This window comes from Solenopsis invicta, chromosome 6 (genome assembly GCF_016802725.1).
Source record: "Solenopsis invicta isolate M01_SB chromosome 6, UNIL_Sinv_3.0, whole genome shotgun sequence".
In the NCBI taxonomy this organism is placed as follows: domain Eukaryota; kingdom Metazoa; phylum Arthropoda; class Insecta; order Hymenoptera; family Formicidae; genus Solenopsis; species Solenopsis invicta.
In genome coordinates, this window is record NC_052669.1 from 18,606,608 (window position 1) to 18,622,918 (window position 16,311).

General features: G+C 41.0%; 1 protein-coding gene and 1 long non-coding RNA gene across 5 annotated transcripts in view; one reads left to right on the plus strand and one right to left on the minus strand.

Annotated features, from left to right (window-relative positions):
* Positions 1-16,311, plus strand: part of LOC105204017 (filamin-A) — a 39,223-nt gene that overhangs the window by 16,425 nt on the left and 6,487 nt on the right. Inside the window, exons 1-9 of one of the 4 annotated variants that reach the window (XM_026134795.2) lie at positions 10,990-11,489; positions 12,313-12,459; positions 12,542-12,769; positions 12,839-13,153; positions 13,407-13,625; positions 13,725-14,045; positions 15,416-15,637; positions 15,749-15,936; positions 16,095-16,299. In XM_026134795.2, the coding sequence (XP_025990580.1) occupies positions 12,336-12,459; positions 12,542-12,769; positions 12,839-13,153; positions 13,407-13,625; positions 13,725-14,045; positions 15,416-15,637; positions 15,749-15,936; positions 16,095-16,299 (1,822 nt within the window). In that variant the 5' untranslated portion in view covers positions 10,990-11,489; positions 12,313-12,335. Of the gene's footprint in view, positions 1-10,989; positions 11,490-12,312; positions 12,460-12,541; positions 12,770-12,838; positions 13,154-13,406; positions 13,626-13,724; positions 14,046-14,498; positions 15,214-15,415; positions 15,638-15,748; positions 15,937-16,094; positions 16,300-16,311 lie in introns of those variants that run through there. The other 3 variants (XM_011173007.3, XR_005575122.1, XM_039451216.1) reach the window with 3 other exon arrangements.
* Positions 8,317-10,879, minus strand: LOC113003794. The gene is made up of 5 exons (XR_003268684.2): positions 10,761-10,879; positions 10,028-10,175; positions 9,841-9,925; positions 8,935-9,319; positions 8,317-8,845 (listed from the first exon to the last, which is right to left on the minus strand). It is a non-coding gene; the product is annotated as an uncharacterized LOC113003794 (long non-coding RNA).

Consider the following 16,311-nt stretch of genomic DNA (forward strand, 5'->3'; position numbering starts at 1 on the left):
TAACAAATTTCAAAACTATATAAATAAAAAGTTAGAAAAACGTTTTTTTTTTCATATCGCGTTACTAATAGTACACTGAAAAAAGACTTGCAATAACTACCAAATGTATAGGTAGTGAAATATTTGGTCAATGTAACCAAAAATAATTATATCTTTCTGAATATTTAGTAACTTATACCAGATTTGACAATACTTATTAAATATTTAGAACAATAAAATTATTTTTGGTTATATTAACAAAATATTTAATCGATACTATTTCACTATACATTTGGTAGTGATGACCAGACTTTTTTTAGTGTAGTAATATTCAATTACAAAGCACATAAAGTTCGTACTCCTTTGCAAACATGTTTTTTTTTTCAATTATGATAGTTTTCCTTATTCGATAAATTCATATTTAATAACATTGAAAAATATTTCTCGATAGAAATTAATTTATTTTTCACAGTCTTCCGCATACATAACATTAATATTAATTGATAGTCAATCATCCTCTTGAGTTTACTACTACTATTATATGCATAACCAGCATTATCAAGTAACATTACTTGGCTTACATTCTTATTTAACATGCGTTCAATCGCATTCTTTTCTCAATTTGTATTTATGAAAGAAACGAGGAATGTGCGGCGTATGAAGTTTAAATGTTAGCTCACATTCAGGGAAGTGTTACGTGCATTCGTTAAATAGCACACCGTTGGCACAAATCCACCTCGAGTTCCGTCATGCTTCGCCACATCAACTACAAGTAATGCTTTTCTTTTCTCTCACGCCTGCGGGCGCAATTCACAATGTAGCTACTCGCGATGGTCTTATCGTAGAAATCATTCGCTGTTCGCCGTAGAGCCTTGTTTTTTTTTTCCTCCTTACGACCTTTAGCACCATTGAAACGGCTGAAGCTATCCCCGACTCCGATTTCCGACGTTTCGGCTATCGTGCCGCGCGCGAACGAAGAAAAGTGTTGTAAGAAGCGACTTCCGGTGATTTCCTCCCCCGCGTTCTCCGGCTTCACGCTCCGCGCAAACTTTTAAAGACGGTCTATGCAGTCCGCAAACGACGGTTTGCAAAATCTCTGGCGTTATCTTGCTCAACGTGAGTGCGCTGAAGCAACGTTACAGCTCGTAATTGTGCAGGACGCGACTCCCCTTTCCTACCCCGTTATAAGCGAGAAACTTCCTCGCGGAGTCATTCCCAGCACGGGAGCTTCAACGCAGGAAGTCAGGGTCACGCGGGAGAGAGAATCGAGTCGAAAGTTATCTTCGTTCCGAGTGATCCAAATTGATCTCACCACGGGGGAGCGGATTTTCTTTTCTCCCGCCGCGCTGCCCGTGAAATTTCTCGATCGTACACGGACGCATATAATTACCGCGCTCTTTCGGCACGGTAAGTGCGGTCGAGAACGTTCCTCGTCCGCTTATCGTCGCGGACAGAGGAGTAGGAGGAGCGCGCGAGCGGAGCGATCGAGTTCATCCGCGTCCCAGGCATGCGAGGCAAGCGTGTCTCTAAGTCAGCGGGTCATCGGGCAGGTCGTTGACTTGCGATTTCACGCATTCACGTGACGTCCCACTGACCCATATCCGACGTCATCGTCCTCCGCGTGGCTCTTCCCGAACGAATTTTTTTTTCCACCGCTACCTCTCGCCGTCATAACGCGCGAGGCCGTGTGCCGTGATCAATGCGGAGTGACGAGAGCTCGTCGTTCGTCTCTCACATCGTTTAAGTAACGCTTAACTGCGCTTAGCACGCCCGAGTCACATCTCCAGCGGTCGTAAGAGCGCGAAGAGACATTTCATCTACATTCTGTCTGTTGGTTTTATCTGAATTTGCATAGATCCGCAAATACGAATAAATTGAGAGGTTCTTTGGGTATCTCTCGAGTCACAGATTTTTATATTACGACCTAGTTATTAGGATTGCTATATTTTAATATTACTGATTACATCTGGCATGCACATATGCATTTATTAATTTTCAAGCTAAAAATATTGGAGAGAGGAAACGTTCTGAAAGTGAAATTGTTGCCCATAAACAGACTCGAGGGTATAGCTCTGTATGCGCTATTGCACGTGCACGAATAATATTATTTAATGCGATGCACGATTACATATTCACACACAGTAGCCATGCACCCGGTAGCCATTACATTTACTCTTTCCCATGTATCGCATTACCGATGACAGAAGAATAATGCAAATACTTCCTCATATTTGTGCCACCATCAGTTTTCAGAAATGATTTCTCGTTATATCATCCGATGTACGAAGTGTGTTTCCTGTAATTTGATCATTTAGCATTAATAAATCATTTAGAGATCATCAACATTTTTAAAACTGAGAAGGCATATTTTCATAGTAATTTATAAACGTCAGTAGCGTTTGTGAACAACGTAGTATTCATAGTATACTGTAACGTATTTCAGAATAATTTTAAACATAAAAAAGATGACCTTAAACATTAAAAAAATCACATTTAAATATCAATTAGAGATCGACATTTTAAAAAATGAGATGGCATATTTTCATTAACGTAGTAATTCGTAACGTACTTTAGAACGACTTTAAACATAAAATAGATGATCTTAAAAAAAAAATCACATTTAAATTTGAATGTAATAAAAAGTCACATTTAAATTTAAATGTGTTTTTTTTATGTTTAAAGTCATTTTAAAGTACATTATGAATCGATTCATAATAATGCAATGATCATTACATTATTCATAAACGTTACTGAACACGTTTATGAATTATTACGTTAATGAAAATATTGATGGTACATTTGCAAAACGTGTGTCTCAAATCGACAACTTTACAGGAGGATCAAAAAAACTTTTGAAATCACATTACAATACATTACACTAAATTTATTATTGATCTTTAAATAATCGAGTTACAGGAAATATTCTGTACAGCAAAAAAAATGTGAATGATCGAAGTTGCATTATAAGTTGGATTGAAAACAAAAATTAATTCAAAACAAATTTAAAGGTATAAAGGAGAAAGTTTTATTTTTTTCTGTCACACGATTTGCGTTGAAAGTCATGCATACGACACGTGCAATGGAGATCGCCACAGGGTATATCGAATATCGTGTATATCATTGCGTAATCGGATCCCGCGTTCCAGTGCATTCCTCCGATCGATATTTCGCTTGCATCCGCTATGGTAATCCCGTATGGAATATGAGCGCATAACAAATACCGCCGCCGTACGACCACACGTAGGTGTGGCTACAAAGTTACCAACTATGTCGGCATGCGAACGTATTTGGTTACGAATGAGGATACGCACATACGCACCACCTACGCGAACGCTAACACAATTCAGCACGTGGTCGTATCTTGCGACAGCGTCTCGCCGATTTCCCGACCCCCTCGAATCCTAAATTCGTTTCTACAAAGCCGTGATTGCATTCGACTCTCGTGATATCCCGATTATCTTCGCGTGCACGACGGACGCTCGAAATGTAGAGAAGCCACGTGGAACCGAGGGCAAAATGAAATGCGAAAAAAAAACCGTAATTTTATAAAAGAAATTAGATAATGCAGAGAGGATAAATTGCAGCAACGGAATTACTCATCGGGAAAACCGCCTCGCGCGGTCGTTACCTCGCCGCGCCGCGCCGCCGTTTACGTTCCGCGCGGGTCTTATTCGGTTCTGCTTCCTTTCGCGTAATCATACAGCGGAGTGAACACGCGCGGACCGTTATCATCGATCGGCGGAAGAAATGCACACGCGGCTCCTTCACCGTGTGCGACACCCCACGGATCGAGGCGTGCGACTATTTTGCCTGCCACGAATGAAACGCGTTCTACCGCTTCGTGGCGGTACGCCAGGAAAGTTATCGCTCGATCTACCGTCTTGTGCAACTCTTTTCCGATGTTAATGTTTTTTTTCCGAAACCATCGCGATTATCTTTGTCGGGCACATTGCGGAGTCATGCAATACCGGATTGAACGCAAGTGGAACACGCGAGGCCTCGATTAATTACAGATTTTTCATTTCCTGAACGATGAAACATGATGTTAGATCTCTGAAGCTAGATAATAACTTTAAATATATATATTAATTTATTGTACATTTTAGAATATATATATATATATATATATATATATATATATATATACACATTTTCAAATATATACGAAGAAAAATGTTAATTTGATTAAATTTCAATTCGATTAAATTTTTTCAGTTCAAGTATCCATGTAAAATATTTGATTGAAATACATAAGATACTTAAACTTCACACACACACACACACACGCACACGCACACGCACGCACGCAAACACACACACAGTTTAAACATTAATATTTAAATACTTGAACTAAATAAATTTACTCAAGTTGGAAAATTTAGTCAAGAGTCAACAACTTTTTTTTCTCAGTGCACAATAAACTAATAACAAAATATATTCATGAAATATGCATAAAATATTATATAGAATTTCATATACAATACATAATGTATAAAAGAGAGAAATTAGAACTTTTACGCGACAGCGGAAATTCTTTATGCAATCCGAGTCCGTTCCGGTTTCCATCCGCAATTCGGAGCGAATTCTTTCGGGCTCCGAGATACGCACTTAAATTACCCAATTGACCGCCTTACGCAACCGCTGTCGTCAAAAGCAGGATCGTAATTTTTCGCTGCATATATTCGCGATAAAAGCATCACCGCGGGCACTTGGCGTGCATAACGATAGAATCGACACAGCAACGTGATACGCTATAGCTTAATAAAAGCAACGCAATCGAATCGCTATGCGTTCGAGGCTCCTATTTAACTGTGACGCTACAGAGACCCTGACACTCGAGAGGAAAAATGTGTGCGCGAGTTTTAACTGTAGAAACTGCAAGAATCGGGCGTCAATTATCATTACGAATGCTCGATGCGTGCTTGACATCGTTAATCTTACGACTCTTAATTAAAGAATCAATTAGTTCGAGAAAGACAATTAAGCGCGTTAGCTTTTCTTTCCGTTTTAAACATTGTAATCGCGATAATTCCCTCCCTCCCGTAATAAAAAAAAAAAAAAATAATAATAATAACCGTAAGCCTTTCCGCGTTTTAATGCTTGGGGCGTAACGTGTTCTCGGTATGCAAAGCGCGGATGAGCGAAGCGCGATAAATAAATCATGAGTGCAACGCGCGCGGCCGTCAGTACGACGGAACGACGATTTTATTTCAATGGCGCGAAGTTAAACTGGTAGATAAACTGAACTCGGAACAGGTGTAATTTTTCATCGGCCCGTGGCACGCTCCATAGACTTTCATCTTAGCTCAAGCACCTCGATAATGAGCCGCAGCTTTAGCGTATAATCTCGCCTGTAATTAACCGACCGATGCCCGTGCAAATGAGCGCAGTTGACTCGCTCGAGTGATCGCGAGGTGGACTCATTTTTCGAGATGAATTTTTCCGTCGGTTTCGCTCAAGGATCTCGACGCGCTCGGAAATCCAAGGATTCCAAATAAAAGTCGATCTCCGCGAGGCTAATCCGAAAGCAGCACTGAAAATAAAGGCGGAAATGATATCGGTTTTGGTCTTCGAAATCCATGCGCGTTTCCATTCATAAAATATATAATAATATATTCGTTCTCGGTGAAACTCGCGTGTGAAGTTAATCCTCGCCACGCGAGAGATTTTGCCGAATGACATCTTCGCGGGTTAACGTGAAAAATCGGCGAAAGGGTAGAAGGCGACATCCCCATGATTTCCACGTCGCTGTCGCGCCGGTGATTTCAATGCTCGACAGCTGGCGCAAATGCGTAACCTCATGCAGAACGCGCAGTGTCATCGCATTCGCCGGCGCGATCGTTTTTGCAACGATAACGGCGATCGATTGATTACATGACGTGGAGTGAAACTCCAAAGCTGATTGAGCTTCATTGTATGTGTGCTCGAGTATAAACAGGACGTTTCGAAGAAACGGCTCGTATACTGTGAAATATGCGATGAAATATTTCGCACGCGTTTCCCTCTTCCGACTAGAAAGTTTGGTTCAAGGATCATTGAAAATTTCGGTAAATCAATACGTTGACACAGTGAAACATTTGCAAAGTTCTCTACGTCTGAGAAAATTATTTAAATTGATGTAAAACGATTATTAGAACCACGCTGATGTCCTAAAACAATCCCTTCATGCCAAAGATATATCATTTTGATAATTTTCTTATAATTTTTGCTTTTGGTTGGTAAAAAGTTATTTTTCAGTTATTCGCATCATTATAATTATCTGTATATTTTAAATATTTTCAATGCTGTATACTGCACAATACAAAGAATATGAAAAAAAAATTGAAATACAATAATTAGCGGAACCAAAAAATCGTCGGATCTACAGACAAAAAATGTCATTTTCTTACTAAGGAAAACAATTACTCATTTTCTTCTTTTAAGTAACGGTTATCTTTGCAAAGAATATTTTCTTAATAATACTCTTAAGGTACATTTATTTATATGAAACAGGTAATAAATGCTTAAAATAAATCTCTGTGTACACTCGGAAAAATATATATTTGAATTAAGAAAATGTTATTTTAAATATTTCATAAATTCATACATCTACAAATCCATCAAATTCATAAGCATCATATTTATTCAAAATATATTTTGAATTCTGGTAATTTATTTCAATCAAATTAAAACAAAAATTCAATTTATTTATTATTCTGAATCTTCTGCGATACAATTTTAGAATATTTTTCGAAAAAGTGTAAATCTTTTTTTTAGTCTATGATAATGAATTTTTCTAAAATTTGTGATGAGCATATTTTAAGACAATTATTAAGAAAATATTCTTTATTGAACGGTTACTTGCGAGAAGAAAAAAGTAAATGAATAAACGCTTTTCTTAGTATAGTAGAAGTGATATTTTTCTGAGTGCAAGTACCCTCCGGGTACTTGCAAAGATGCAAGAGTTTTTAGTTTCTCGAATTCTTCTTCGTGAAACATTTAATTAATATCAAGCGGTTGAGAAACCATGTATGTTTATCGCTAGATGTAGACGGAGCTATAACATGATTAGAATCAACGGAGAAGTGCAACTGTAGTCGTTCATCTGTGACTCGGCTGTCGCGGCCTCGAGGAATATTAGTAGTGCTTGATCATAGCGGAGGATTTAATCTTTGAGGAATACACATCTCGACGCTCTCCGCGATTAACAGTAACAAGCTGCCTCATAATCGGTCTCTCGCATTTATTTCTTTCACTGCAAAAAATTTTTATGTTCAAATAAATACATTTTTACCTCAGCGCCATTTCCTTGCTTTAAAAAAATTCCCCCAAGTTTAAAAATAAATTATTCTGTACTAGCTAATATTTATTTAAATTAAGAAAATGATGTTAAACTAAACCTCATATATTTACTTAAACAGAAAAATTTTTTCACCGTCACGTTTATCAAACGTAACTATTTCGAAAAAAATTGAAGCTCTCAATAATTTTGCTTTGTTGATCGAATTTGTGTGCCGTTAATCCGCATACGGGCGCACTTAATTGATTCCAATCCCGAGATGGCAAATCCCGAGATGGCAGAACAGAGCCAATCGTGAATGAGCTAATTAATATTCGCGGCCGTAATCTATGCGCGCGTTCGCCCGTTAACGTGCCGAACCAAATCGCGACCTTGGAACTTTCGATAGTGCGACGTCTCCAGGCCGGGAGAAATATTTTCGAGCGATTTCGGAGCTACACAAGTCACCTGCCGGACAACTCGCGCCCGTTATGTCGGGGAATGCAGCGATTCACCGTGCACAGTCGCTTCGGCGTAACTTCTCCGTAGCCGAGAACGTGTGGCACGTAAAATGTCTCGGCGATTCAGCACAAATAAAAAATAAATAAATAAATAAAAGACAACACTGATATCGACGTCGAATGGCACAATCGGAATTCCGAAATCTCAACGTGACACGTGGACAGCAGGCTGGCCTCGATTTAATATGTAACGAAACGGACTGAAATCCATGCGTAATTTTTGCCTACATCTCTCGTCATATCGCGGCGATTGGATTATCGTTCTTTCGCGATTCTTCGTCTCTGGCGAACGGAAACGACAGCCGGCAGTTCCGGGAGAGCAGCGTCTCTCTCTCCGCGAAATCTTCACGCGATAATAACCGGGATAAACGAATAAATTGTTACATCAGCCAGACGCTGATCGGTTTACTATAAATTGACTAATCTCCTCTCTCGCGAGGATTTAACGATCGCCAGCTGCGACCAGCTACGAGTGAGGGGGGAAAAAAAATAGCAGCAGCCAGCAATTACATGACGCTCCGGAAAGTAGATCGTGATCCTTATGGCCTACACGTATCGCTTAATTATTAATACGTCGCGTGTTGCGTAAGAGCGCGAGGAATCGCTGTCACAGGCATCAAAGGACCCCCGTAATTACAGCCCGCGCGATTTAATCGTGCACGTCCTGTCCTGCCGCCAGCGAATCGCGTCAAACCGACAGATCTGCGATGCACTTACAATTATAATATAGCGAATATAGCGCAAGTATAATCAGCCGTTATTTGTCGTTACGCCCTGGTTCGCCACAAAGCGGCCCCATCGCGGATAAATCCGGATTCAATTTAAAAAAAAAAAAAAAAAAAAAATCGAAAACAACACTCGTGCTGCGAAGTTTACATATCTGTCTGATGTATACTAAATCAGCTGCTGCATTAATTATGTTAATTAATCGAACTTTATCAATGTCAGGAAACGCCAGGAAATACTTGAGTCTCAAGTAACTAAACATTTCAGACAGGGAAAATGATGCTTCTATTCTCTCGTCGAGTGAAAGTAATGAATAAGCGTTGTAAAGCGTGGCTCTCAAGTTTTCTCCGCACGATGAAACCTTCAATAAAAATAAAACCTTAGCGGAGCACTAATCAAACGGAATTGAATCTTCGATAAAATAAATTAATGAACAGAATGTGTATTCACCGAGTATGTGTCGTTCAAGACGCTACAGCGACGGAAAATCATCAATGCGGTCTTTGAAAGCGGAGGCGGGGAGGCCGGCGATCATCATTTTCATCCGCGAGAGACGCCGGGTTTTCTATTTATGTCCAGCCCGAGAAGGTATCGAAATACGCAGATCGGTATCCCGCGAGATCGTACGGGCCGCAGCCAGGCAGCCAGCCGGTCGGGCGAGTGAAAAACGGATGGGAGAGCGCGATCGGATGTATCACGCCGTCCCGGGGCCCCGCGGCCAAGGCCCCTCCTCCTCTTTTCTTCTCCACGGCACTCGCCGCGATCGCAAATAGACAATAACGATGGTTACGAATGCATACGTGGACTTTCGAATGCATGTTCGATTTCATGTTTTCTAAAAAAAAAAAAATAAAACGTGTGTATCATTAACGTGTAGTAATAAGCAACGGATGATTGCGGCTGGAGAAAGTGAAGATAATTCGATCGACTGATCGATCGTTGACCCTCGACGGATGGGTCCAAGATCCAAATTTGAGGAGCAGTTATAAAAATTTTACTCGATGTCAGAATGTTGGAATCGAAGTAGCTGCGTTCCCGAAGTCAAACAATAGATTCTATCTGCGCTTTTATCACTCGAGCTACCGCGGTTGACTTTCAATAAGTTGCATTCCAGACAGTTAATTAACCCTTATGGTACAATGTGAAAAAGAGTATATTGACTCAATCATCTCTCGCGTCTCGTCACTGTTTCATGTATTTAAAGTGCAAAAAATCTCTAACAATTCATGAAGATACTTTCAAGTTTTTAAAATAAATGTACTTCTTTTTGAAAAACGAAATGCAATGTAATTTAATTATCTTTAACATTTCGAAAAACTTGCTTGAATAGAAATTGATTAAACGCTGAATACTCACAATTAGGCCAAGAGTTAAATATCCACGTGAAATGAGATCTTAAACGCGATTGTAAAAAATTATGAGTCCCTCGGAATGTCTGTATCTAAAATAAGAAATTAAGCCTCTTATAGATCCATCTGTTCTTTTCATAATTTTATTTAATTAAATAAATAAGAAAGTATTTAAAAGACACGTTCTTACGAACCATTCGAAATTATTCGTAAAAATCTTATTTGCTTGGAAAAAAATCCTTAAAGAAAGTTTCGCACCGCTTCTTCCACGTGAATTTCCAAACGGCGACCTCGAGAATACTTTCTAAGGACGCGGCTGTCGAAATTTCCACAGATTAGGCCCTGCGCACAATAGAGGAGTATTAGAATTAGAAATAGGAATTAAAATTTTAGAATCAGTTTTTTCAATGAACATTAAACGTAAAGCACAATAGATATCAATAAAATGTTAGACATAAACGTTTCTTACAAAATATAACATAACTTATTATTTATCTATAGTGTTTAGTATTAAAGAAACTGATTCTAAAATTGTAACTTCTATTCCTAATACCTTATATTCCTCTCTTGTGCAGAGGCCTTATGATACTATTACACTTGTACGACAAATTTTTCTAATATGCTGATTGGCTGCAGGATAAAAGATTTCTTTCTATAGACGCGAAAATTTCTCCATCCTCTTCAGCCAATCAACAAGCTGAAAAAATTTCTCATACGACAAATGTAAGGTTCTGTGTACAATGGAAGAATATTAGGAATAGGGATTAAAATTTTAGAATCAGTTTTCTTAATGAATATTAAAACGTAACGCACAAAACAAGTAAGACACAAATGTGCCATACAAGATACAACAAAACTTATTATTTATCTATAGCGCTTCATTGAGAAAACTGATTCTTAAGTTGCAATTACTAATATTTAATATACCTCTATTGTGCCCAGGTGGCATTGGATTATGACGAAGCTACGATTTCCCATCCACTCTTGTCAAACTCATGATATAAGAGTACTATTAAGTCGGAGCTACTCGGGTCGCTGACTGCGATCCCGCTTCGGGGACCACGTGGAGCGTACGGCCCTGGGCCCGGGCCCCGAGCGGTGGCGGGCCGCGGTGCGGACACACACGCTCGTCCCGTCGTCAGCTCGGTCGAGTCCGCCGCGTTGCGTCGGATCGTGCGATTCGCGTTCGCTCTCCGACAAGTTTTCGCCGTCGTGTAGGTGTTTTTCCTCGAGTGTTCTCAGCGCCTGGGTCCGTCCGCTTGTTCGGCCCGCCCGAACGAGAGACGAAGAGGGAGAGAAAAGAGAGAGAGAGAGGTCTCTCCGCGTGATGCGGGTGCGGAAAACCGCGACCGCCGTCCCGCACAGTGCGCAACCAGTCGTCGATTTCGTGGCCGCGCGACCTCGAGACTGAGACACCATCTCGTCCATCGAAGGGCGTCCCGTGGATCGCCATCAGGCGCGATCGGTGCGCGCGAGTGAAGCAAAGTGGAATAACGTCACCGTCGTCATCGTCCTCATACCTTCATTCGCATGATCGCGAGATCAGTCCGGATCCGCTCGTCCATTCCCCTTTCTCCCCCTTTCTTCCCCTTTTCGATCTAGGTCTCTTCTTTCAGCGTTTTTCCAGGTTTACCTTCTGTGCCGCGAATCGCCGAGGTAAATTGTCGAATTCCTGCTCTCTCGCACGACTCCCCGTCGCGAAAAAACATTCCTGTGAACAATGAAGAAACGTCACGACCAGGTCGTCGTTGTCCCCTCCGTTACTTCGCGCCTCCTCGTGAGAGTTGCAGCTCCCCCCTCTTGCCCCGATGTGTCGTACCGGTTCTCGATTCTCGATCCTCGTCGCAGTGCTCGTCTCGCTACGTCTATCTGCGCGAGCTAATTTATTTGTCGCGCGGGCCTGATTTTTTCACCCCCTATGGAGAGAGTTGATTTGACGGGGCACCGTCGATCGCGCACGCGAGAGGTTAGGGGGGGAGGAGGTTAGGGGGAACCCGCGTAAGTCGCGCTACACTTCCGGGGGCATCTGGAATTCGATTCGAGGCGGCCGACTGGCGGCCTATATCCGAGTACTGTTATTATAATCGACGAACCCGCGGATAACGGTACGCGCCGCGAAAGGGCGGCGCGCGCGGCCGTTGTTTACGCGCGAAAATTAGCGTGGGAGCGGACGCCGCCCGTACGCGAAATATGATCCCCGATCGATACCTCGATCCGAGTCTTCGATCGATTCGCCAGTTGAATTTGGCGGGAAATATAAATGCTCCTTTTTTTGGATTGTGTGAAAATCGATCAGGAAAAATTATGTGAAATATAGTTTAATCAGTTATTTGTAATAAAATCTATTGATTTGCCGTGTACAGGAGCTCCTTTTTTGAATGCTCGGATAGTTTACCTGTCTTTTGTGTCTTTTACATCATAAATGTTGTCTTTTATGTCAAATTGTTGGATTAATCGTGTGCTAATTATTAATTGTCAGGCTCACCTTGGCGAGTTGGCATCATGCCTGCACCGAAGATGTCAGTGATCGGTGATTCCATCAGGCTGGTCCCTGCTGGTAGTCCCGCCCTCTTCGAGCTGTCTGCATTGGGTTTTAGCAGCAGTGAAATCGACGTCCAAATCATAAGTGAGTATCAGTCCATTCGATTATTTTCGACATAACAATCCGCAAGAGAGTGTGTCTAACATGTGTGTCGGGCAAATTGCAGCACCCTCGAAGAGGCACATTCCCGCGAGAATCGACGAGGAGCCCGGACGATCCGGCGAGTTCCGCGTCGAGTTCACGCCAACTGAAGTGGGCAGTCACCTCGTGGAAGTCAGCATCGCGGGACAGAAGCTACCGGCGGGACCTCTCGTCGCCAAGGTGTACAACAGCAGTCTGATCCAGGTTACTGACGTACCTAGCGCCGTAGTTGGACATGCCTGCCAGTTCAGAGGTGAATCATTGGTCATATCTTGTATCTTACATTTATATGAACATGTTTTGAAATTGTAAATATTTACAGTGGATGCCAGCGCTGCTGGAGAAGGTCAACTAGAGATCTCCATAAATGAGGGAGAGGTGCCTAATCACGTTCAAGTGGTAGGTGGTGGCCGTTGCCTTGTATCCTTCACGCCCGAGATCGCCAAGCCACATTACATCGACATAAAGTTTAATGGAGAAGCTGTACGTGGATGCCCCTTCGTCTGCAACGTGTCGGACACGAGTAGAGTTACGTTAAGTTTAAATCATTTAGAACTGATCCCAGTCGAGCAGCCTGCCAGCTTTCATATGGGAGTCGATGGAAGCGGCAGTGCAGAACTAGCGGTTTATGTAAGGGGTAAGTTTTGTCATTTATTATCATTTATTATTAAAATAAAAATAAAATATTCCTTTAAATAAACAAAATAATTCTTTAATGTAATGTATTTCAAGATTTTTATCAGGATATCATTAATGTATTTAATATTGTTAATATAATATTATAATAATACAATATATAATATTATATATTGTTAATATAATATATTAATATTAATAAATAATTACTTATTGAATAATTATAGTAATTTTTTAAACAATTGTCCTTTTAGGACCAAACAGCGAATTACCAGTTAAAGTCACTGGTAATGTGAGTAGTGGTTTCACCGCGGAATTCATACCGAAAGAAGTGGGGGTGCATTCAATTAGCGTAGAATACAACGGTTATCCCGTAAATGGCACACCTTTTTTGGCTAAAGCATTCAACGCAGATAAAGTGCTAATTGGACCTGTAGCCAGGGGCAGTGTCGGTCAACCAACTCACTTCACTGGTACGTAATAACACTGAAAATTAAATATTTAATTCCCAGTAAGTGTTTTTTATGTATTCTATTAAATCCGAAAATTCAATTGATGTAATATTTTGACAGTCGATGCAAGTCAAGCTGGCGAAGGAAATTTGGAGATTACGATATCGGCTCGCGGCCAGAACATACCAACGCAAGTGACACCGCAAGGAAACGCGCGGTTCTCCGTCAGTTTCGTACCGTTTGAGGCGTGCGAGCACGTTATCAATATTGCCTTCAATAAAAAAACCGTGCCCGGCTGTCCTATAGTGACAAGGGTGGGTGGCGATAGTCACGTAACTGTGAGCGGGCAGGCATTAAGCAGCGCTGGATTAGGACGGCAAAGCTATTTGACTGTCAGTAACGTTGCCGGTAGCTTGGAAGACTTAGAAGTTAACGTTGAAGGTAATTATTGCTGCATGAAATTCGTTTCTCACAATACGCACGAATCACAATGTAATTCTCTGATTATAGCACGTGTTTACTTTATCTGAGAAATAAATTACATTTCAGTAGTATTTTATACAAAAAAAAGAGATTTTCCTATATAATACTTCCTCACAAAATTGTATTAAAGAAACATTACTACACTTGTGATACATATATGTGAATGCACACAACTTACACACGCACATGCATACGTGTATATATATATATATGTAACGTCACCAACAAAAATATGCACAGAAGCATCCATGTGTTAATTCACCTTGTATTTAATACCAGAGGGATTTCCTGTTTTGTTTTTAATGTCACAAATGTCGATATAATTATCGTGGAGACTTATACAGCATTGTTCATCTGTGTGTGTCTCTCGTTAATTTATAGCTTGAGAGCAATTCTCTCTCTTTGTTGCAGGTCGGCCAGCTTTCAGACTACGACATTACTAGACTTCTCAGAAACTAATCTCCCTTTTATCTTAATTTATGGATTAACGCACAAGGTGGTGGGTTCCTCTAACTCAATTTTCTGAAAAGTCTTGCACAAGGGTAACCTAATTACCTCTTTCCTTTACTCACATTTCTTTTGGGTTACTACTTGAGAGTATTATGGAGCGCTTAATTTGGGTTTTAATGAGGGTGGGAGAGCTACGGAAGTAAAGTCTAATGTTTTGTAATCACCCACTTTTTGTCATGTGCTCACGGAGGTGTATTTGACTTATGGTCAAAGCCATTTATAGTGCTATATATTTACTTTAAGTTGTGTATAATCGTTAAACATTTGATGCAAAGGTACTTGCCCCTAAATCGATATTCGTTTTAATACGCAATGCCTTAACAAGTGCCAATATTTCTTCTCTATATATAACTAGCCATACATTTTTGTATTATGACGTTCAATCTCAAATGAACGAAGCTATTATAAAATATTTTTTTTCTACCTGATAACACTTAGTACATTATTTTTTTAATGCGCTCTGCCGGTTGCTCTGCTCAGCCAAGCATGTTGGAAATGTTTTAGAGGATAATCTTACATTAGTTTTCCCAGGCGCGTTTGATCCAAGCTCAAGCGAACTAGAAATACAACGTATATGCGAGGACGGCTTTCTCCCATTAGTCATAGTAACTATTTATCGCAGCCATTTCTCACACGCGTAGTCCGCTTTCTTTAACGTTGCTTGTGTTGCGAATTTACATCATACATAACAATAGTGAAAGAGCGATCGGATCTTGCGCGAACCTCTTCGCTGGCCGCTCCGGTGACCCTGCGATCCAACCCCGAGTAGATGGCTGACTCTAAATTATATTAAACGACTAACCCGCCGGACTTGATAGGACCCAATGGACAGGCCGTACCTGCTCAGGTCACTGACAACAAAGATACTACATGCAGCGTGGCGTTCACACCGAGAGTCGTCGGCGAGCACCGAATATCGGTGAGCTATCGTAACATCCCGGTGGTCGGCAGTCCGTTCAGCTGTAAGGTGTACGATGTTACCGCAATAAAGGTGAAGGACGCAAAGCGTGGTGTCATTGGCATGCCCGTAACGTTCTTAGGTATATTTTTATTACACACTTTAAAACGATTGTATTTTTTATTATACCTATAAAATATGTGTGCGTGCATGTGTGTAAAATTTGTTGGTACATTTTGTTTTTTATTCCTAGTCGAGACTAGTCAGGCGGGACCGGGTAATCTGGAGGTCACTGTAAATGGCGGACGTGTGCCGACGTCGGCACAAGCGCAAGGTCCTCACACGTATGCAATTTCGTTCACACCCCGAGAACCGATCGTGCACACTGTGGACCTGCGTTTCAACGGGGAGGATGTGCCCGGCAGTCCGTTCAGCTGTCAGGTATCTCATTTCTTGTTCTACATCACAAATACGTGGTAGACTGAGCATGAAAACGTTCTATCATTTAAAATTAAAATTGTCTTGATAATTCTATACATTATGTAACGTAAGATGATCCAGGTTTTATTCGACGATTGTGTTGAACAAACTGTATACAGGTCAGCGATACAGCGAAAGTACTGGTGACCGAGGTGCTTGAGAAAGTATCTGTGAATCGTGTCGCGACCTTCACAATAGAGGCCGACGCGTCTCTTGGCACGCCCGTCGTCGAGGTGCTCTCTCCTACCAGGGAGAGCTTATCTGTACACGTTAAGCAGAACAGTCAAGGCACTTACACTGCTGGATTTACTCCAAAGGATGTTGGTACGTATGCGT